This window comes from Penicillium waksmanii, assembly GCF_028829765.1.
Source record: "Penicillium waksmanii strain IBT 27052 chromosome Unknown utg000004l:1.0-5674109.0:1.0-5678898.0, whole genome shotgun sequence".
Classification (NCBI taxonomy): Eukaryota; Fungi; Ascomycota; class Eurotiomycetes; order Eurotiales; family Aspergillaceae; genus Penicillium; species Penicillium waksmanii.
This window is the reverse complement of record NW_026643251.1, coordinates 2,077,626-2,097,907: the sequence shown is the minus strand read 5'-3', so window position 1 is coordinate 2,097,907 and position 20,282 is coordinate 2,077,626. Positions and strand designations below refer to the sequence as shown.

General features: G+C 53.5%; 7 protein-coding genes across 7 annotated transcripts; 3 read left to right on the top strand and 4 right to left on the bottom strand.

Moving 5' to 3' along the window:
• Positions 1 to 326: 326 nt before the first annotated feature.
• On the bottom strand, positions 327 to 7,273 carry N7481_003588 (acetyl-CoA carboxylase ACC1; the record flags this gene model as incomplete). Its single annotated transcript, XM_057262807.1, has 2 exons — positions 327 to 7,010; positions 7,121 to 7,273. The coding sequence occupies 2 exons, from the start codon at positions 7,271 to 7,273 to the stop codon at positions 327 to 329; spliced, it is 6,837 nt and encodes a 2,278-aa protein (XP_057124468.1).
• A 2,015-nt stretch (positions 7,274 to 9,288) lies between these two features.
• nde1 (nuclear distribution protein NudE) lies at positions 9,289 to 11,165 on the bottom strand (the record flags this gene model as incomplete). Its single annotated transcript, XM_057262806.1, has 3 exons — positions 9,289 to 10,399; positions 10,467 to 10,840; positions 10,926 to 11,165. 3 exons carry the CDS (start codon positions 11,163 to 11,165, stop codon positions 9,289 to 9,291), a joined length of 1,725 nt encoding a protein of 574 aa, XP_057124467.1.
• Positions 11,166 to 12,248: 1,083 nt separating this feature from the next.
• Positions 12,249 to 13,645, top strand: N7481_003586 (cysteine hydrolase family protein; the record flags this gene model as incomplete). Its single annotated transcript, XM_057262805.1, has 4 exons — positions 12,249 to 12,355; positions 12,435 to 12,859; positions 12,948 to 13,079; positions 13,203 to 13,645. The coding sequence occupies 4 exons, from the start codon at positions 12,249 to 12,251 to the stop codon at positions 13,643 to 13,645; spliced, it is 1,107 nt and encodes a 368-aa protein (XP_057124466.1).
• A 968-nt stretch (positions 13,646 to 14,613) lies between these two features.
• Positions 14,614 to 15,231, bottom strand: N7481_003585 (TRAPP subunit TRS20; the record flags this gene model as incomplete). Its single annotated transcript, XM_057262804.1, has 2 exons — positions 14,614 to 14,977; positions 15,041 to 15,231. The coding sequence occupies 2 exons, from the start codon at positions 15,229 to 15,231 to the stop codon at positions 14,614 to 14,616; spliced, it is 555 nt and encodes a 184-aa protein (XP_057124465.1).
• A 741-nt stretch (positions 15,232 to 15,972) lies between these two features.
• N7481_003584 (splicing regulator NSRP1-like domain-containing protein) lies at positions 15,973 to 17,338 on the top strand (the record flags this gene model as incomplete). The annotated part of the gene is made up of 2 exons (XM_057262803.1): positions 15,973 to 16,779; positions 16,817 to 17,338. The coding sequence occupies 2 exons, from the start codon at positions 15,973 to 15,975 to the stop codon at positions 17,336 to 17,338; spliced, it is 1,329 nt and encodes a 442-aa protein (XP_057124464.1).
• Positions 17,339 to 17,740: 402 nt separating this feature from the next.
• Positions 17,741 to 18,048, top strand: N7481_003583 (40S ribosomal protein eS30; the record flags this gene model as incomplete). Its single annotated transcript, XM_057262802.1, has 2 exons — positions 17,741 to 17,804; positions 17,924 to 18,048. The coding sequence occupies 2 exons, from the start codon at positions 17,741 to 17,743 to the stop codon at positions 18,046 to 18,048; spliced, it is 189 nt and encodes a 62-aa protein (XP_057124463.1).
• Positions 18,049 to 18,959: 911 nt separating this feature from the next.
• N7481_003582 (uncharacterized protein) lies at positions 18,960 to 19,917 on the bottom strand (the record flags this gene model as incomplete). Its single annotated transcript, XM_057262801.1, is given in 2 exon segments — positions 18,960 to 19,664; positions 19,675 to 19,917. 2 exon segments carry the CDS (start codon positions 19,915 to 19,917, stop codon positions 18,960 to 18,962), a joined length of 948 nt encoding a protein of 315 aa, XP_057124462.1.
• Positions 19,918 to 20,282: the final 365 nt, after the last annotated feature.

Genomic DNA, 20,282 nt, shown 5'->3' with positions numbered 1-20,282 from the left:
GGAATCAACTTAAAGGGTCTATTTCAAGTTGTCTACCTCTTCTAGGTACTCGGGGTGGGTAGTCAATTTGAACATCTACAACTATACCTACAAAGAATAGTTCAAGTTTAAAGTAATAAAATAAAATGATTTCGTATTTCGTATATGACAATCATCCCACAAAAGAGAAGTATTATAAAACCAATTCAAAAAAGACATAACCATAACCATAAAAAAAGTAGAAAACACATCAGTCATAAAAGAGTCTTCTTCGGAATAACTCAAATCTTCTCCTCATCTCACCCAGACTCAACAAATCAAGTCAATCCAGTCAAGCTTCGCTTCGACTAAGAAGAACCAAGATACTTAAGCACAGACTCGCGCTCCTCAACGGGAAGCATAGAAAGAACCTGCTGCACACCACGCAAACCACCCTCCTTATTCCCAATAAGCAACTGGGCAACCTCAGCCGCAACACCCTCAGTCCGGAGCGCCTCAACCTTGCCCTGAACAGCCTTCTTATTCTCCTCATACCACATAGCGACCTTCCGATCATCGTGCTCAAGCTCATCATCCAGCATTCCAGTCCAAGCGTGCAGGGTCTCCAGGTGCGAGGCGCGGGTCACCTGGGCAGGGACCTCAGCGCCAGCAGCGGCGGAAGTGGCGGGAGCGGCTGACTTGGCAGCAACCATGCGCTTGACGATGAGTTCCTCGCTCAGACGGCGGCGCAGACGCCAGTAGAAGAAGCGACGGGCGTTTTGCCAGCGGAGGGGTTGACGGATGGCATCCTTAGCTTGCATGCGGCCGGCGCGGTCGTGGAGGTCGGCGAACTGTAGTGCAATCTGCATATACACGGGCAAGAGCTGTTCCTCGCGCTGGGCCATCTGGGTCTTGATGTCGGACAGCTTCTCCTTGCTCAGGGTAGTGTCTTCCAGTGAGCGGCGCAGGTCGCCGTAGGTCTGGTCCAGGCGGGCCATGGTGTCCAGCTGCTTGTCGCGGCGGTACTTGATGTTGACGATACCTTCTGGTTCGAGGACACCGCCGCGGGCTTCTTCGTCGGCGTACATCTCCATTTGGTCTGGGTTGATGGTCGGGTCGATGACGACCCATGATCCACCGCGGAGTTCACCGTGCGGCGGGATGTAGACGAAGATCGGTTGCTCGTATTTGACAAGGGCGTCGACGATGTAGGAGCCGTACTTGAGAACTTCGTTGTACATGTCGCGCTGGCCGCCGGAGAAACCGCGCCAGTTGGCTAGGATCATGACGGGGAGTTGCTCGCCGTTGTTGAAGTCGCGGAGGGCTTGGGCGGTCTTGTACGCTGAGTTAGGGTACCAGACACCGCCAGCTTCTTGCGAGATCATCTCCATGGAGTCGGGGTTGGCGGGGTCGGCAGGGGTGACGTTCTCGACGGAGCGAGTCTCGACGGCGATGACTCCCATGGGGATACCGCCGAGACGGGCGCGACCGACGACGACGGTACGGGCCCAACCTCCGAGAGCCTCCTCGAATGAGTCCTTGTCGAAGAGACCGGGCAGGAAGCCTTCCTCCTCCTGCTTACCGGCGATCAACCAGCGGGGGTCGTAGGCCTGCTTGGCAGGGGGGTAGTAGCCAATATCACGGTCCCAGTCATCGGACCAGGGGCGGATGGGGATGGGAGCACCCTTCTTGTCGGGAACGAAGCCCATCCAGTCAACAATCTTCTCCACACCCTCGAAGTCATCATTGGCAGTCATGTGCGAGACACCGTTCTTGTACATGATCTGGGTACCACCAAGTTGCAGGTTGGAGGTGTAGACCTCACGACCCAGCAGCTTGTTGATGGCAGGGGCACCAGTCAGGATGATAGGCTGACCCTCAACCTGGATAGCACGCTGGCCGAGACGGACCAGGTAAGCACCGATACCGACGGAGCGGCAAGTAACCAGGGTGATGGTGAAGATGTCCTCGTAAGCCTTGGAAGTGGCACCGGCAATGAGACCAGAGCCCTTCAGACACTCGACACCAAGACCGTCCTTGGCACCAATGACAGTGGTGATCTTGTGGCGCTCCTCACCCTCATCATGGATGAGCTCGGTGATAACCTCCTTCTTCTTAGTAGCGTCGAAGCGCTTCTTGACCTCGGGGGTGAGGTAGAGGTACTTGAAGCCGGCCTCGGGTTTGGAAGCATCGTTCCAGGCAACAGAGAAGAAGGGAATCAGCTCGTCGGCCATGCCGATACGGGCACCAGAGTTGGCAGACAAGTAGATACGAGGAATGCCCAGCTTGCGAGCCAGCTCGGTACACTTGTGGAAGAACTTGTCTTCCTGAGGACCGAAGGAACCGATCTGGAAGGTGATATCGTTGGCGACGATGATGAAGCGACGGCCGCGGGGGTACTCAGGAGTACGAGCAGTGACAAGCCAGCCGACCATACCGTGGCTGTTGGTACCGGGCTCGCGGGCGACCTCGATCAGGTTGTCAAGATCATCAAGGACAAGCTCGCTGTAGTCAATGCACTCGCCAATGGCGGGGCGCTGGCTAGCCAGAGAAGGAATCTTCTCAGAGGCACGAGCCCAGCTATTCTGGAAGGCCTGGCGGAAGAGCTCGGGGAAATCGTACACGTACTGAGTTCCCATCAGGTGAGCCTTGTAACGCTTGGGCTGCAGCCACTCCTTAGTAGGGTAAGGAGTAGAGACAGGACGCATGTGCATGGAGCCCAGCTTGGTGGTACCACCAATGCTCTGGAAGATCCACTCGCCCTTCTCGGACTTGCGCTCAATGTACAGCTCGACCTGGATGATGAAACCGTAGGTGTTGCTGATGATGACACGGAGAGGGTAGGGCATGCCGGTAGCCGGGTCGGTGCAGAGGATGCGGATCTCAGCACCGGTGACACGGAGGCGCCAGAGACGACGACCGAAGCGGTCCAGGAAGCCGGCCAGAGCCTGCTCAACATCGGTGGGCTCCAGGTTGAAGACGGGGGAGAAGTTGATGAAGATGTGGTTCAGATCGGAGTTGTTGTTACCGATAATCTCCAGGGCATCCAGAATATCGTTCATCAGGCGATCAGCCTCCGAGATCAGGTACTCCGCAGTAGGGATGTCATCGCGCAGGCGACCAGGGCGGACGACAGCGCGGATGAAGTAGCGCTTGTCAACAGCCTTGTCGTTCTCAGGACCCTTGCCCATAGCCTCGTAAACGTGGATGTTACGGTTCTCAGTGAAGACGGGCTTGATGTTGAACTTGGACAGACGTCCCAGCTCAAGCTGGAAGGCAAGAGCGGGCTCGCTGTGGCGGATAGACAGATCTTCCTCGTAGACGGGGCCACGGAAAGTGAAGTAGCCAGGGTAGACACCCTCGCGACCACAGATGAAAGTGACGCGGCGGATACGGCGGGCGAGCAGCTCCTCCTTGTTGTCATCAAGCATCTTCTGCATCTGGACAACGAGCTGAGAGTCGTCCTCCTCCTCAATGTCGCGGACGGCGATGTTGAGAACACCAGTGAGCTCGTTATCGTTGTCAGTCTTGACAGTGGGACGACGCTTGCCCTCCAGGTTGGCAATCAGACCCTGCTCGGGACGCTTAGCGGTACCAGCCTTGGGGAAAGCCTCTAGAGCGCGGGGCAGGAACTCCTCAGCATCCTCAAGGTACTGGACGGGCATGATAACACCCTTACGGACGGGGTCAGTGTAGGGGTCGTTGACCATGTAGGACATGTCACTAATCGAGTTGATGCGCTTGAAGGGGTTGATCTCGGTGGTAGGGGTACCGGGAGCAGAGGGCTGGGTGGAGGAGACAGAGCCAAACTCGGGCTGGCCGAGCTTGCCCAGAGTGAAGTCCCAGGACAGGAAGGGAGGCTCATTGGCGGCGCTGTAGTCGATGGACTTGAGGGTGTAGGCACGGTAAGCACGGCGGACATAGACCTCAAGAGCGGCCAGAGTAACCCAGGGATCCTGGTGGATGAAGAAGCGAGGCAGAACGTCGAAGACGGTGTACTTGGAGTCAACAACCTCCTTCAGGGCACCGAAGTCGGGCTCACGGTGCTCCCAGCCAGTCTCACCGTAGCGGGACTCAACGACGGAAGAACGGAGGATGTGCTCCATCTGGGACAGACGCTCTTCGAGGGAAGGCATGGCGCACTGGATAAGAACCTCACGAGCCTTGAGGGTGACCTTGGCGGCGGCACGGGCCTCAAGATCGGTCAATTTCTTCAGGATGGGCTTGAAGTGCTTGCCGACATTGTCAACGTTGGGCTGGTTGGGGCGGTACATGTCCAGGATGGCGAGGACCAGGTTGTTCTTGGAGCCAATTCGGCTGTGGGAGAGAACGGTGTGAACAACGCTGACGATGTCCTCCTTGTTCTCCTCACGGAGCTTCAGGATAACATCCTCGTCACGCTTGGTGCCAGTAGAGAACAGCTTCTCAACCTGGTAGTACTGCTCGAGCAGAGCGATGAAGACATTGTACTCGTTGGCCTTCAGGCCATCAAGGTACTTGTTGATAACCTGGACGAGGGGCAGGATGGTAGCCTTCAGGATCTCTGCATCAGCAGGGTTGACGTTCTCCTCAAGGAACTTGACGATGGTCTTCTGGAGGGTCTTGGCAGGGAACTCGACCTTGCGGGCCTTGGCCTTGTCGACAACGGTCTGGAGCTGAGTGTCAAGCTTCTGGGGCATACGCGAGTGCAGAGCCGAGGACTGGGCATTCCACTCTCCGTAGGGGAGTTCGGGGTTGCGCAGAACCTCGACGAGCTCCTTAAGGGTAGCACCCATGATGACCTGGTTGTCGAAACCGCGGAGGATGTTCTCCAGAGTAGAGTAGAGCAGAGCGAAGCGCTGAGGAGGCTTGTTACCGACAACGACAGGGGCGCCAATCTCAGGCAGCTGGCCAGTGAAGGGGTGGGCGTGCTTGACGCGGGAAGGGTCATCCAGAGCAAGAATACCGAGGATGTCACCAGCCTCGAGGGTGGCACCGGGCTGCTTGATGAGCTGAACGATACCGTCCTCCGCAGCGATCAGAGGCATGTACATCTTCATGACCTCGACCTCAGCATAGGCCTGGCCAGCACGAACGTGCTCGCCATTTTCAAGAGTGAACTTGACCAGCTTACCGGGGGAGGGAGAGCGGAGCTGAGTGGGGTCGTTCTCCTGCTCCAGGAGACAGGTCTTGCCGTCGACACTCAGGCGAGTGGCAGCAGGCTCCTCCTTCCAGTAAACGTTGTGACTGCGACCGTTCAGCAGAACCAGCAGACCACCGTCAGCCAGGGCACGGACGCCAACGGAGCACTTGGAACCGTTGATGAAGAGGTGGTAGCTGTCCAGACCGGCGCGAGTAGCGGTAAACTTGTAGCGGTAACCCTCGTAGATGAAGTCGACGGGGAAGACGGTCTTCAGGACATCCTTGGCGGGGACTTGACCCTTCTCAAGACCCTTGCGGTACTCCTCGACACCGGCCTCGCTGGCGAGGTGAGCCTTGGTAACCGCACCGCAAATGGTGGCGACGTAGGGGTCGGGACGCTCAGCAGTCAGCTTGTTGGAGATCAGCTGGTCCAACCAACCGGTGGTGATGGTGTTGTCCTCGAAAGCGGGAGTCTCGAGCAGCTTGATCAGGTATTCGACGGTAGTGCGGAAATCACCACGAATGCTCAGCTCCTTCAGGGCAACAACCATGTGCTTCCGGGAGGCGGAACGGTTCTCACCGTAGGCGAAAATGTGACCGAATTGACTGTCAGAGAAACTGTGAATACCACCGGCGGTACCGACAGAGAAGTAACCCCACACGTTGGAGGAAGAACGGAAGTTCAGCTCGTGCATAGTACCGCTGGAAGGCTTGAAACCCTCGCCGGGGTCCTCGGAGGTGATACGGCAAGCGGTGGTGTGGCCCTTGGGCTGGGGACGACGCTGGACCTTGAAGCTCTCCTCGCTGGAGAAGTCGAAGTCGATATCGGAAGAGGTGTTGGGGTCAACTCCGTAGAGCAGACGAATATCGCGGATCTGGTGCAGGGGAATACCCATGGCGATCTGGAGCTGAGCGGCGGGCAAGTTGACCCCGGAGACCATCTCGGTGGTAGGGTGCTCGACCTGCAGACGGGGGTTCAACTCGAGGAAGTAGAACTTGTCGTCGGAGTGAGAGTACAGGTACTCGACGGTACCGGCAGAGACGTAACCGACGAGACGACCCAGGCTAACGGCGGCCTTCTCCATGGCCTGGAAAGTGATGGGCTTGGCGATAGTGACGGGAGCCTCCTCGATAATCTTCTGGTGACGACGCTGGACGGAACAATCACGGCCGAAGAGGGAGATGTTGTTACCGTACTGATCGGCCAACAGCTGGACCTCCAGATGGCGGGCATTTCCAGCCAGCTTCATGATGAAGATGGGGGATCCGGGAATCTCGTTGGCGGCCGCATTGTAGAGGGAGGTGAACTCCTCCTCGTTCTCGACCTTACGGATACCCTTACCACCACCACCTTCGGAGGCCTTGACCATGACGGGGAAGCCAATCTCCTTGGCCTTCTCCAGACCCTGCTCGGGAGAGAAGGTACAACCCTTGTTATAGATATCATCCTTGACAGTCACGATGCCGTGGCTGTCAACCTCGACGTCGTCGACACCGGTACCGGACCAGGGGATACAGGGAACACCGGCGTGCTGGGCGACAATGGTGGAGGAGATCTTATCACCGAGCGAGCGCATAGCCGAAGCGGGGGGACCGATGAAAATGATCCTCTTCGGCGAGGCAGCCAAAGACTCGGGTAACCGAGGGTTTTCGGAGGCGTGACCCCAACCGGCCCAAACAGCGTGGACATCCATGCGCTCGGCAACATCGACAATCAGCTCGACGTTGGCATAATTATTATTATTGGTTCCACCGGGGACTTCGACATATTGGTCGGCCATGCGAATGTAGTCGGCGTTGGCATGCAGATCCTCGGGGGTGGCCATGACGGTGAATTGGATGGCACGCTCGTTGCCAAAGGTCTCGTAGGCCCATTTCCGCACGGAGCGGATCTCCTTGACGGCGGCGATACCGTTGTTGGCGATGAGGACCTGGAAGGGTTAGAGAGTTAGCAGAGTTCTATTGCTCCTGGTCGTATTGCGGATGTATTTTTCTCTTCTTTTTTTGGGTGCTGCTTCCCACCACGTGGATTGTCACTTACAGAGGTAATGACGGAATGACCGCCATGTTCCACGACGAAATCCTTCACACTGCTCGGGGGTGCTTGATCCAGGCGGTTACCGCCGATGAAATGTGAGGGAAGTTCGTCATGTTTGGTAGCCACGGAGCTACTGTTTCCATTGGTGACGCCCATGATGTGTAAGGTAATTTGTGGTGAGATAAGATGGATGCAAAGTGGTAATCAAGCGAGTTCAGCTCCCATGCAGTGTCGGGGGCAGGGCCAATGGTCGGAAGGAATTAAACAGCGCTGCTGGAAGGGAAGTATGGTAATGTACACGGAGTAAAAGTGGCGAAACCGCGCGGATGGTGGAAAGTCGAAATCGCGGGGCAACGAATTGAAGGGAGGTAGAGAGAGGGGAAAAAAAGGGAGGCGTGGAGAGTCAATGAGGATTTGCCTGTCCGGTATAATGAATCGTCAGCAATCGGAAGTCCGGCGTCTTGGTATTTTTTTTTTCCTTTCTGGTTAGGCGCGGTGGGTAAGGGGAGTAGTAGTGTCGAGTATATAGCTGCAAACGGACACAGTAGAAAGAAGGTAGGAAGGGAAGGGAAGGGTTGCACTCACGGGGACCACCAGAACCCGAAAAAGAAGATTGAAGAGAGTATACAGAAGAAGATGGGGAAATTGAGGGGAACCACGAGTAGAAAAAAGAAGAAGAAGCCGGTTCAACCTCCCAAAAAATGCTGAGGAAGAACTTCCTTCCCAGTGGGGGGGGTCCCAACTACCGTCCCTCACCGCCTGCAATTTTGGGGGAACCTCACCAGTGTTTGTTGGGCGGTTCCACTGCTGAATCTCCCACCAATTTCGGGGCCCTCTCAATTTATTTGGGGGGATGTTGCAATCTGCCAATCAGTTGAGTGTTAGCGACTTGGCGCTGCCAGCCGCGGCAGACAAGTAGAGTATAGTCCTACGGCACTATACTATCACTATACTATGTCTATACTCATAGTAGTGACTGGATCACTACAGTCTACTGTCTACTGTCTACTGGCCATAATACTATACTATAATTACACTCTGACTTACTGCCAAGTATCTGTACCGTACCGTACGGTCAATAGGGCTATGCAGATCGGACTCCGACTCGGCCTTGGCCTTGGCTTTGGCCATCCAGCCTGATCGGCTCGAATCTGACATCCCGAGCTACTGGCACTCCCCGTCGATTTAATTTATCTTGACAAGCCACCTGTTCATACTCAGATCACATGACCTGACACAATACATAGTAGACACCATAGAATCCATAGAATATCTAACACTATAACTAACTGGCATATACTACTACTCTATAGTAGGAGTAGGAATACTCCCCAACCACACTTTAACTCACTAATTCCCCCTATGAGACTATGAGACCCTGAAACGTGGGATCGACACCCCCTTTTGCAACGGACCAGCGTGCCTGGTTCCTGAGGCTGGGCGGGCCTGGGCGGGCCCACCGGTGTTGGTGTTACCTTACAACCATATCGCCGGAAACGGAACTATGAACTACTATGACCATACTAATAACTTGGAAGTATACTTGACATTCACAGGTCTAGACCGCAAGACTAGACCGCAAGACTATGTCATAGAAAACCCATTTCAGGTAGACTAACTACTACGCACCTGGGCATACAACCTACTAGCAGTGCACACTGTATCAAACATAAGATCGGGTATTATGAAACGCCTCGCGACAGACAACGAGAACAAGATGCTGAGACACAGCTTAGGACGCCGTGGACTCTATCCACAGCTACAAAAAAGAGGTGACGGGGGTATGGAGTAAAGAGTAAAAGGGACTCATCTCATCGAGAGTGGTCAACTCCCAACTCTCTTCCTGTCAGACACCAGAAAACTGTACATGGGCGCCGATACAGGAAGCAAAGCAAAGCAAAACCAAACCACTCTCCAGGTGGTTGCAATGCATGCACAGACAACACTCAAACAAATCATCAGAAATATGGATATGTAGAACGAGAAGGAGAACGCAAATACCATCCCATCCCGTCAAGTCAACCCCCCGGCTCCTGGTAATCAAGTCGATTGGAAATAATGTGAAGCAATTTATCCCAAAATAATATTGTAGACAAGTGCGAAATGAATTTCTCTTCCCGTGGAAAAAACAAAGTCTGGTCAGGTCAAATCAGATCGCGTTATATCGCGTTCTAAAAAGTCTCGCCGAGATCGTTCACTTTTGCCCTGCGATCGGCCGGTGGTGCCATGCTCGGCCCGGGCCCAATACTTGACTTGAAACTCCGCGGTGTGGGGATAGCCGAAACACCACTAGTCGTGCGCTTCTTGAGCGTGCCTGGTGTTGCTGTGGCGGAAAATGACGGTCGGCGCAGCTCCTGCGGGATGCGGGAGGTAGTCGGGGTCGAAGCGAGATCAAGGTCCTCCTCAATATGGGACATTCCGCCAACCGACGAGCCCTGTCCGGCATTGTTACTGAGGGAGGAGCGTGGGCGCCGACTTTCTGTCGTCGGGTTGGTTGAATAGTGGCCGAGTGGGGTTTTCGCGCCGGGTCGACTAGATCGACTTTCGGGACGAGCGCCGACAGGAACACCGGAGTGGACGCTTTGGCTAAAGGAACTGCGACTGGAGTAGGAGGTTCGACTGCTGGGACGACTGTCACCGCCGGTTCGAGCCCCGAAGGACTGCCGGCTTTGCGGGAGGTATGATGGTGTGCCGCTCTCGCTATCTCGCACGGAAGACCCAAAGCTACTGCCGCTCAGTCGTTTCCGTGAGTTTCGCCGCACTGTGATGTTAGAGGCGACGGGGCTATCGCCCACCACAGATCCGGCCCGAGAATGGGGGGAACCTCGAGATGAGGTTTCGGAAGGTGCAGGGAGTCGTGACTTGGCGGACTGCACACGTTCCTCCAGTTTCTGCATCTTGCCGATGAGGCCTCGGATTTGGTAGAGAGAGCCCGATTTAGGCAGTGTTGGCTGCCGAAGAGCATTGCCGCTTGTTCGTGACAGACTATTGCGGGAAGGAATTGAAGGAGTGGAACGGCCAGGGTTGCTGTAGGCCAGAGAGGAGGTTCGAGAGTGCACGGGGCGAGGTTGCGTGCGAGCATTGTGAGCATTGTGCAGCGTTCTCGAAGTAATCGCGTCTGCACCTGCTGCTCGCTGGCGAGGGAAGGTGGGTGTTGCGTTAATCGATCGGCGCAGGCTGGACGACGACTCGGAGATGGGAGGCGAGGGGGAGTGGCGGTAGAAGAAGCCAGGGATGCTTTGGCTGGTGGAGTAGCAAAGACAGGCGAAGAAGTCGCCGTGCCTGGGGAACGATCGAAGATTTCCAATGAATGCGGGGTGGATGGACTGCGATAGAGGGGGGGGTGGGCTTCCGACGACGGAAAGCATGTCCTCCTTCAGCGTTGCGCAGCTTCTCCTGGATGATCTCTGCCTCGACCTTGAGATCGGTGAGTTCATCCCGTAGTCGCTGATTCTGAATGCGCAGACCCTCTCGCTCTTGCTCCCCCTCCCTCATCTCCTCCTCGAGTAGCACTCCACGCTCGATGGCGGAATTATGTTTGTATTCCATGTCCTCCAGGGACGAAGTGGTATTCCGGGCTTGCCGTTCATAATCATCATTGGCAACTTCAATGTCGCGCAACTTCAGTTGCAGAGTGCGGTTGGTGTCACGGAGGGAGGTGATCTCCTTTTGGAGGTTGTTTTGCGCCGAATTGCCTTCCGTCTTGGACTGCTTGTATTTGGTCTGCAAGAACATGAGTTTCTCTCCCCGGTTGCTTCCAGTATATCCAGTATACCGGTAGTATATGGTGGATAATATGGGATCATACCTTCCACTCTTCCACCTCATACCGCAAGGTATCGACTTTCTCCTTTAACTGGCGCTCCCGCTTCTCCGAGGCTTCGATATCCTTTTCTAGTTCGGTCTCCAGCTCCCGGCTAGAGACTTGGAAATCCGCTAGCTCTGCCTCCAGTTGCTCATACTGAGCCTTATAATGCGCCAGCTCATCTCGGTATGAACTGCTGCTAGACTGCTTCTTTTCGGTGGGCGAATCGTCGGCGACAGGCATCTTCCCGCGTTGGGCACCCGAGAGCGGGTCGCAGAAAAGACGGTCGCAAGTTCAGCGTCGGTAAATAGTGAAAGCAAGAGAATGAATTTCCAAGAAAAGAGATCCTCCAGAAGATTCGCCACACCAAGGCTGGGGTTCTCTTTTCCTTTCCTTTTTCAAAGGCTCATGCAGGTTGGGGTGGGCGTGGGGGGGGGGGCTGGCCAGCGTTCACACACGCACGGTGGTTTGGGTGGTTTGTGATGATAAGGACCCCTCGGCGAGGCGGTGACGCAGTGTCCGATCGGGAATGAATAGAGTCGACGGGCACCTCCCACCGAGAAAGTAAAATGGTAACGAAGGGAGAAAATATCCGAGTCGGCCGATGTATCGGAAACTTGGAAACTTACCTGGGGAGGGACTTTGTCGGTGGAAGGTGGTTGTCGCAAAGGTCAAAGGCGCACGCTTAGATCTGTTGATGTTGATTGATGGCTGATGTTGGTCGTCAGGGGGAGGCCACTAACCGGATGCGGTTAGTCTACTCTGTACACCGTATGTACATACACATGTGATGCCTGACTTATGCCTTACTGCCTGAACTTCTCTACCTTCTCTGCTTCCCCACTAACCCCAAAGAGCATGTCACTCGGATCACTCGATCTCCGATTTCATCCACCATCCACATCCACCGGGGCTCTCGGGGTTTCGTTTCTGGGGTATCCCATCGTCCCGTTGGTGAGTTGTCGCCCTTTGCTCCCTGCCTTTCCTGTTTGGGATTTATATCTCCTCTTTCCTACTGTTTAGCCTGTCCCTTCTACCGCCCTTTCAAGATGCTTCTGTTATACCCACGCACACCTTAGGATCGTGACTGATCGTCTCCATTTGCTTCCACGCACTTGTTTACCTCTCGCCCTCTCCCCCAAGTTCCCACACCACCTCCAATACTCCCACTGCCCGGAGAGCTTCCTATACCCTCGTTCAAGCTTGTCGCAAAGATATTCTTCATCGTCATGACCATGTGACCCCTCACCAGCACCGAATCCTGACCTTTGATCATCACAGACTGTTCACCGGTGAGCGCGCGCACGCGTGGCTCTCTTCTCGATCATGGCCGATCCTATCGATCTCAACCTGGATGCGCCCAGTGATCTCCAAGACATTCCGGAACTGGCCACTCAATTGATGGCGCCTCCCGAAGGAACATACCCTGATAAGTAGGTGAATCCCTCTGCTCCTCCCTCTCTCTCCATCTTTGGCCCCCACCCTTCTAACATTCACTTTTCCTCGCTCCAGGAATACCTTACTCGCAGCAGTCCAGGCGCACGGCAAGACCCATGGCTACAATGTCGTGGTCAAATCATCCAGTACGCCCACAGAAAAGAAACCAGGTCGCACGGCCAAGGTATGGCTGCGATGTGATCGCGGTGGTCACTATCGCCCGCGGAATGGCCTCACGGAGGAAACGCGAAAGCGTCGGCGAACTTCGCGACTGATGGACTGCCCCTTCATGCTGGTTGCAGCTGGCTCTCCCGGTATCTGGAGTTTAACCGTCTTGAACCCGACTCATAATCATGGGCCCATCATCGAAAAGCCTCGTCAAGTTCCTCACCATAAGGTTCGCAAGGGCCAATTGCCCGCCCTCCCATATGACTGGCCTCACGATGCTTCCTTCACCCCATACACAACTGCGCTAGTCATAATTGATATGCAGAAAGACTGTAAGTTTTGAACTGATGTTGTTGTTCTTTGCGTTACTACCGCCGCTGCTGTTTCCACGCATACCTAACACATATCATTTATCATTAGTCTGCGCCCCGGGTGGTTATATGGAGTACCAGGGCTATGATATAACCGCCGCCCAGGTTCTCATCCCTAAACTTCAGCAATTGCTGCATGCCTTTCGCACGGGAGGTTTTCCGGTCTATCATACACGAGAAGGTACGTCATCGCCCAACATACATACAAGCCCCGAGTAGGAGAATTACTAACTTGATTAATAGGCCATCGACCCGATCTGTCCACACTTTCAAGTCGCGAACGCTATCGCTCCTGCAATAATAGCACCGGTCTCAGGCATTGGGTCCCAAGGCCCAATGGGCCGTCTGCTCATTCGGGGAGAATTGGGCCATGATACTGTGGATGAACTATATCCTCTCCCCAACGAACCCGTCATCGACAAGCCAGGCCGGGGAGCCTTCGCGCATACAGATTTCGAACTCATCCTCCGAAACAAGGGCGTCAAGAACCTCGTCGTCGCAGGCGTTACCACGGATGTGTGCGTCTCGACAACCATCCGCGAAGCCAATGACCGTGGATTCGACTGCGTGCTCTTGGAGGATGGGTCCGCGGCGGCGGAGCCGGCCCTCCATACGGGCACTCTTGAGTCTGTGAAGATGGAGGGCGGCATCTTTGGCGCTGTCGCTAAGCTGGATGATGTCATTCACGCCGTTAATAACTTCAAAGCTATCACCATGAAGAAGCTGGCTCCTCAGATGACGGCTTGATCTCGTTTTCTATTTTATAGGTTCTTTTAGCGGGTTTCTCTTAGGGTTCTTGGGATAGGGAGGGATTCGGCTGGCTGGCGTTGGGTTTCAGGACTGACAAATCAATCCATAATCCGTGCATTTTTCCCTTCTTTCTTCGTTTCTTCTTTTCTTCTCTTTTTTTCTGAGCTACTTGCTTCCTACCTCCCTCTGCCCTCCCCCATCTTTATTCTTGTCTTCTTTTTTCTTCTTTTTTCTTCGGTTGCTCTGAACAGCGCGGTTCAACCCGTATTCCAGGCCCTCGATCTTTTTTGGATCTTCTCTCATCTCTCTTCATTCATCTTCATCTTCATCTTTCCTGAACTCGCCAGGATCCTCATCCCGGCAAACCGGCCAAAATATGATTTCTTTCCTGGGGTAAGATCTTACCCGACCAGACCAGACCATGTGGAAAAACATGGACATCCATCCGCTATCAATTTCGTCCCCGGGTAACATACAAAATGATGCAATATCCCATTCATCTAACAAATTCGATGTAAAGGAGGCAAGGAAGGACCCAGATCTGAGTATCCAACAGGACAGATGTTGTTTTGGTACTCGAGTCACTTCAGTTCGAAGGGGCACATAGCATATGCAAGAAAAGAAATAAAAATCCCCGATTTCTATAAAGAAGACATCCCTTGGATAACCAAAAAGTAACCACCAAAGATGACAAGAATGGAAAGGGTGAAAAAAAAAATTATATGCAATATCCCAACGCCGCGCTCTGTCTCAACTGAAAATACTGTACACAAATAACCAAAACTCCAGAGGTTCAATAATAAAGTCCACGGGACTCCGCTTCCAAACATAAAGAAAGAACGGCCCGAATGACTCAACCAATCCTAACCCAAGCATATAAACTTGAATCAAAACTGAAATATGGCGAAGGCCCGTCCAAGCCTTTTAGTACCAGCACCATAACCCAGCCTCATATCTCGCCAAAATCACAACCACTTCTTCCCAGCCGCCGTAATCTTCGACCTAAAAACCGGACTTCGAATCTCCATCCCCTGCTTATAAAACGGTGACATGGCCGTCTTAACAAAGCTCTCATAAACCTCACTCATAAACTGACGCACCGCCTCCTCCGTCTGCGGAGAAGTAGGATTCGCCGCAACACTACTAGACGAAGCGCGCGTCGTTGACCCCGAAGAACCCAGTAACGATGACGCGCCTAGGGCGCTGGAACTGCCGCTCGACGGCAGTTGGGGCGGTTGGTGGAGGAGGAGGAAGCGTGCGCCGCTCGGGGTTAGGAAGGCGGATATGTAGGCTGAGGCTGGGGGGTAGGTGTCGATGTGTTTTAGGTACCTGGATGCGGGCGATGATTAGCATAGCTTCGCGGGGGGGGGAGGGGTTGGGGGGGGTTCTCACATTCCACCGTTCGTCCACTGCGCTTCTTCGAGGATATCTAGACTGGAGTGGATGATGAATTGGTTCATGTATTGGGCGGTGTCAGGGAATCGGAAGCGGGCAATGCCATCGCCGCCGCCTTTGGAGGTGCCGAAGGCGATATTGAATATGGGGGTGTCGGTTGGTGAGAGGATGGTGAAGTAGTAGGACATTTTTGCGGCGGTGATTATTTGAGGGGGTTTGTTTTTAAGACTTGAAGTTAATTACGGAGTAGAGGGGTGGAGCATTATGATTGCTCCTGTGGGCACGTGATGATAGGGGGGGACAAGCATGGGAATCCATCCTGGTGGTATCCATGGATGCTTTGGGCGTTTAATTTTGATAGAGGAGGATGTAATAATTGATTCAAGTATACAAGCTTGAATTAAATATCAGCAGACTCGAGTTTCGTGTGGAAAAACCTGAATGCTGGAACTTCCAAGGTTGAATTAGGGCAGTTGAAGTTCGATAGCAAACTAGTATATATATGTTCTCTACTAGCTACGACCTAAGTATCCAGAAAACTCGAAGGCCAACAGACCCCGACTTGGAGTCGCAGTCAACTTGAACTAGGCAGCTTTATAAGATTTACCTAAGGACTTGAATTATTAAAAGCATTCCGTCTAATATAAATTACAACTTCAAATTCATTAGAACAATTTCTCCCAAACCTGCAGCATGGCAGTTCCCCGCAAAACCACACCCAGCCAATCACACATCACATGACAGCCCTGCTTTATCGGCGCTATCGCATCGCAGCTTCCCAATTTTGTCCAAGACGTCACAGCTTGCCCAGGTGAACTTGTATCCACTCAATCGTGGTCAGCCGGCCTTCTACTCTCACCTTTAAACCAACCTCTGTGAATCTACATAACATAAACTCAGACCGGCGCGACCATTCTCGACCCCACATCATGGCGCCGCAGTTCTCGACCGGCCTCAATCTCCCCAACAAGAAACCCGGCCCAAAGCCAGGGAATGCCTTCGGACAGAAGCGCAAGAACATATTCGACGATGACTCAGGAGACGAAGCATCCAACAATGACGTCGCAGAAGAAGTCTCAACCCTCGGCGGTCTAGACGCGCCAGCCCCGAAACCCTCCAAACCCTTTAAACCATCCTCCGCCGCAGCCTCGGGCCCGCCACCGAAACGAAAGATGCAATTAGGACTCGGAACGGGAAAACCAAATATCAAACCACTGACCAAAAGCTCAATTTTCGCCGACGACGAAGACGAAGATGAGGAGAAGGAAAAAGCACAGCAAGGAGAAATGCACCTGGGCCTCAACCAATCGAAGAAGCCACCTGTACCCGGTCCTGGCAAAGAATTCACCAATCTCTCCGCACTACACAGTAGCAAAAAGCACGCAAAGGAAGCCGAAGAACTGGATCCATCAATTTACTCCTACGACACCGTATACGATAGTCTACACGCCAAGCCCGAAAAATCCAACACATCCGCCGAAGCGAGCGAAGTACCAAAGTACATGACGAACCTGCTGCGTAGTGCGGAGATCCGGAAACGCGATCAGACGCGCGCGCGGGATCGCCAGCTCGCCAAGGAGCGCGAGGCGGAGGGTGATGAGTTTGCGGATAAGGAGAGCTTTGTTACGGGCGCTTATAAGAAGCAGCAGGAGGAGTTGCGGCAAATGGAGGAAGAGGAGGAGAAGAGAGAGAAGGAGGAGGAAGAGAGACGGAGGAAGAATGGTGGTGCGGGGATGGTGGGCTTTTACCGGGATGTATTATCTCGGGGGGGAGGAGCGACATCAGGAAGTTGTCAAGGCTGCTGAAGAAGCGGCTAGCCGGGTCAAGGCTGGTGAGACGACCGAGGACTCGACGAAGGACAACGATGATAAGACGGAAGCTCAGAAGGCGGCTGAACTTAATGACAAGGGAGGTCGTGTTGCTGTCAATGATGAGGGCCAGGTGGTTGATAAACGCCAGCTGCTTACTGCGGGATTGAATGTGGCACCGAAGCCTAAGACTACAGCTTCTACAGCTCCCAAAGCGGCAGCGCGACCTGCTGGACGACCTGGGGCCAACTTTGGAGCTCAGGGTCGGGCTGGGCAGCGTGCTCGCCAGACCGAGATGGTTGCCTCTCAATTGGAGGAACGTGCGCGAAAGGAGGAAGAGGCCGAGGCCGCGAAGCAGCGGGAGATTGCCGAGAAGAATCGCAGTGCGAAGACATCTGGAGAAGTGTTAAGTGCGAAGGAGCGATACTTGGCCAGAAAGCGGGAAAGGGAAGAGGCGGCGGCGAGAGAGAAGGCGGATGCGAAGTGAGGTTATTTCTTGTCATTATGGCATTAGTGTATTATACAGTACCATGGTCTAGATCATCTAAGTATATCAATATTAGAGCAGACCAGTCACATCTATCCATACCTGTATCTATATGGCCCTGGATCTATACCCATCCTAATCGGGGCTAGGGTATACCATATCTCACACGCTGACTAATATCACGGGACTACCTAAAGCGGACCCCGCCAGTTTCTGACCCACGTGACTTGACTCACGCTGACTCACCCGTCCTCCGATCACCTGACCAACTTGCTGACGGCCTCGCTAAGCCGCCCCACACAGTCGCACTTCGCAAATTCGCAACCCTATCGCCGTCCGTGTCCGTCTTGAACTTCATCGCCCTTCCAACAACCACCGTTATTCCATCAACAGTCATCCAACATGGGTAAGGTTCACGGATCTCTCGCTCGTGCCGGTAAGGTCAAGGCCGCCACTCCTAAGGCAAGTGTCCCCCTGTTGAACCTATGAACTTGTGCCTCTGTGAAGCCCTTTGGTGGCGTTATACGGAGGCGTCATGTCCATCGAGAGAGCCGCGAGAACCCTCATCCTAACTGATCTTCCGAGTACAGGTTGAGCCCCAGGAGAAGAAGAAGACCCCCAAGGGCCGCGCCTACAAGCGTGTCCTGTACACCCGCCGTTTCGTCAACGTCACCATGACCGGTGGCAAGCGCAAGGTATATATCGACTGAATCTATCCATCCCACAATTCACAGCCCACAAACGCAAATTTGCGACACCAAATCCACCGGTGATTTCGATATCGAAGTTCCGTATCGAATTCGACAAAGAATCACTCACTACCACCCAACCCACACAAGACGACCCGTGAAGGAACAGGAAGGCTAACAAGGCAACCCACAGATGAACCCCAACCCCGGCCAATAGATTGCCCACCAACGTTAAAGAAAACCCTTGAGTCGTGAACGGACCGGTTGAATCTACGATGACGGAAAAAAAACACCAAAATTCGCCAGAACACCTCGGCACCGACACGGCTGCAATCGAACGAAGGCTTTTACCGGCTACGGCTGGCTATTTGTACGGATGATATCATGCTTCGCGTTTACCTTTGAAATTTTCGGCAACCGGTTCTTTTGAGGGGAAAATGGATATGGATATGGATGCATCGCCGCATGCTGGTTGATGCAGGGTTGGAAATTTGCTTTTGGGGCCGGTCGCGCGCCGAGCCCCGGATAGTCGCTTTTGAGTCGTACATAGGCTATTCCATGAATTGCTTTTCCAATCCTGAAGAGAGATCTTTTGCGTTGCGTACGATAGGGTAGTGTCTGGACTGCTGAACCCTGGTGTTGGACGGGAGTTCTCTTGGATCTTATTCCGGGGTTCGGAGACCGGTCATGATTGTTGGGTTTTTGTAGATTGTCTTGCACCTTCTCAACGATTCAGCGCGCTTTTTATGGTGTGGTAATCATGTACCTTATTCCCCACTGTCGAACTCGACCATCTACGCCATCTGCGCCTTGAGAAGCATCGAAGAATCCATGGATCTTCAAAGTCTAGAGAGGAATGTTTTGGTGACGAGGTGATATGATATTCTCGAGTACATTTGATCTTAACATACGACATTCCCGCGCTGCTCAACTCACTCATAGTCGGGATCGAAGATCTTCGCCTTGTAGAACTCAGCATCGCCCCATCCCCTCTTATCAGTCACAGTCTCCGGGGCACTCTCATCACTGAAAGACACATATTGACCCATCTCATTCTTCTCCCCCCTCACCCAGGCATATTCACCAGAAGAATGCTGCACAAGAGACTTGAGCTTGTCAACCTTCATCAGGGTCTTGAACTTTCCAGTCTTGACGTTATAAGTATACGCCGCAGCAGTATGCGTCACCAACAAAGCATCCGGATCCTTATAACTAGCCGATAAATCATGGCCATTGCTCGCACGACCAGAAACCTTCGGTAAAGCGATCTTCTTCCCATCCATCACCAACTTGATACTCTTCCCTTTCCCCACAACATCAAACTTATAAAGATAGTCCTCACCCGTCGCCCAAAGTTTCCCACTATGCCACAAAACGCCATGCGCCTTGGGAATCTCATACTCATGACTCTTCTTGATCTTGCTCAGATCATTCACATCCGACGCATCAGTCGGCACGTATAGTGTCAATTTACCCGGGGTAGAGCTAGACGCCACAAAGGCACCCAGGTATGGGATTCGCTCCAGGGAGTGCGGATTATCGCCCGGAGTCGCTTGCCAGACTACATCGTCCAGGTCGGCGCTTTCGTGCCCGGCTATGATATCGACCATTCCGACTTTGCCCCCCCGAGGCAGCCACTAGGGCGACATAGCCTAGATCGGCGGTCTTTCGGATCTTCACGTCATCTAGATCGGCCCAGTCGTCGTGTTCAAACCAGCCCACGTCCTGGTCTGCTGTGAAGGACCAGTAGATGGCGTCTTTGTTCCATTTTGCTGCGTCGCGAGGGAAGACTCGGACTGTTTTGGTGTTTTGATCGACGACGGCGAGGTGGTAGGCTGTCGCTGTGGAAATTGCCAGAGAGAGGGAGAGGAGGGCTTGTTTGAATATCATGGTTGTTATGCCAATTGCTGGCTGGCTGCTAGGCTCACTTGATTTATGATGGAGAGAGTGTTGAGGAGGAGATGGGACGAAAGGCGTCTCCCACCGCGATTATTATACTATTTCCCAGATGAGACGATGCCGTTTCTGCATTTGCAAATCGCTAAATATACTTCCTCGCTTCGTTGCTAGAGGAAAGATGAACCCGGCCAAGCTCGTATCTATATCAGCTTCACGGGCAATAAGTTCTAAACGATGATGATCATCCCTCCTTCGGGCTTGTTCCTGTTAGATGCAACCTAGTGAGAGGCTCATTTAGACTTGGCAGGCTTCTCACGCGAGATGCCGCCTGTTTAGGTGAAGAGTGCTATTTTTGG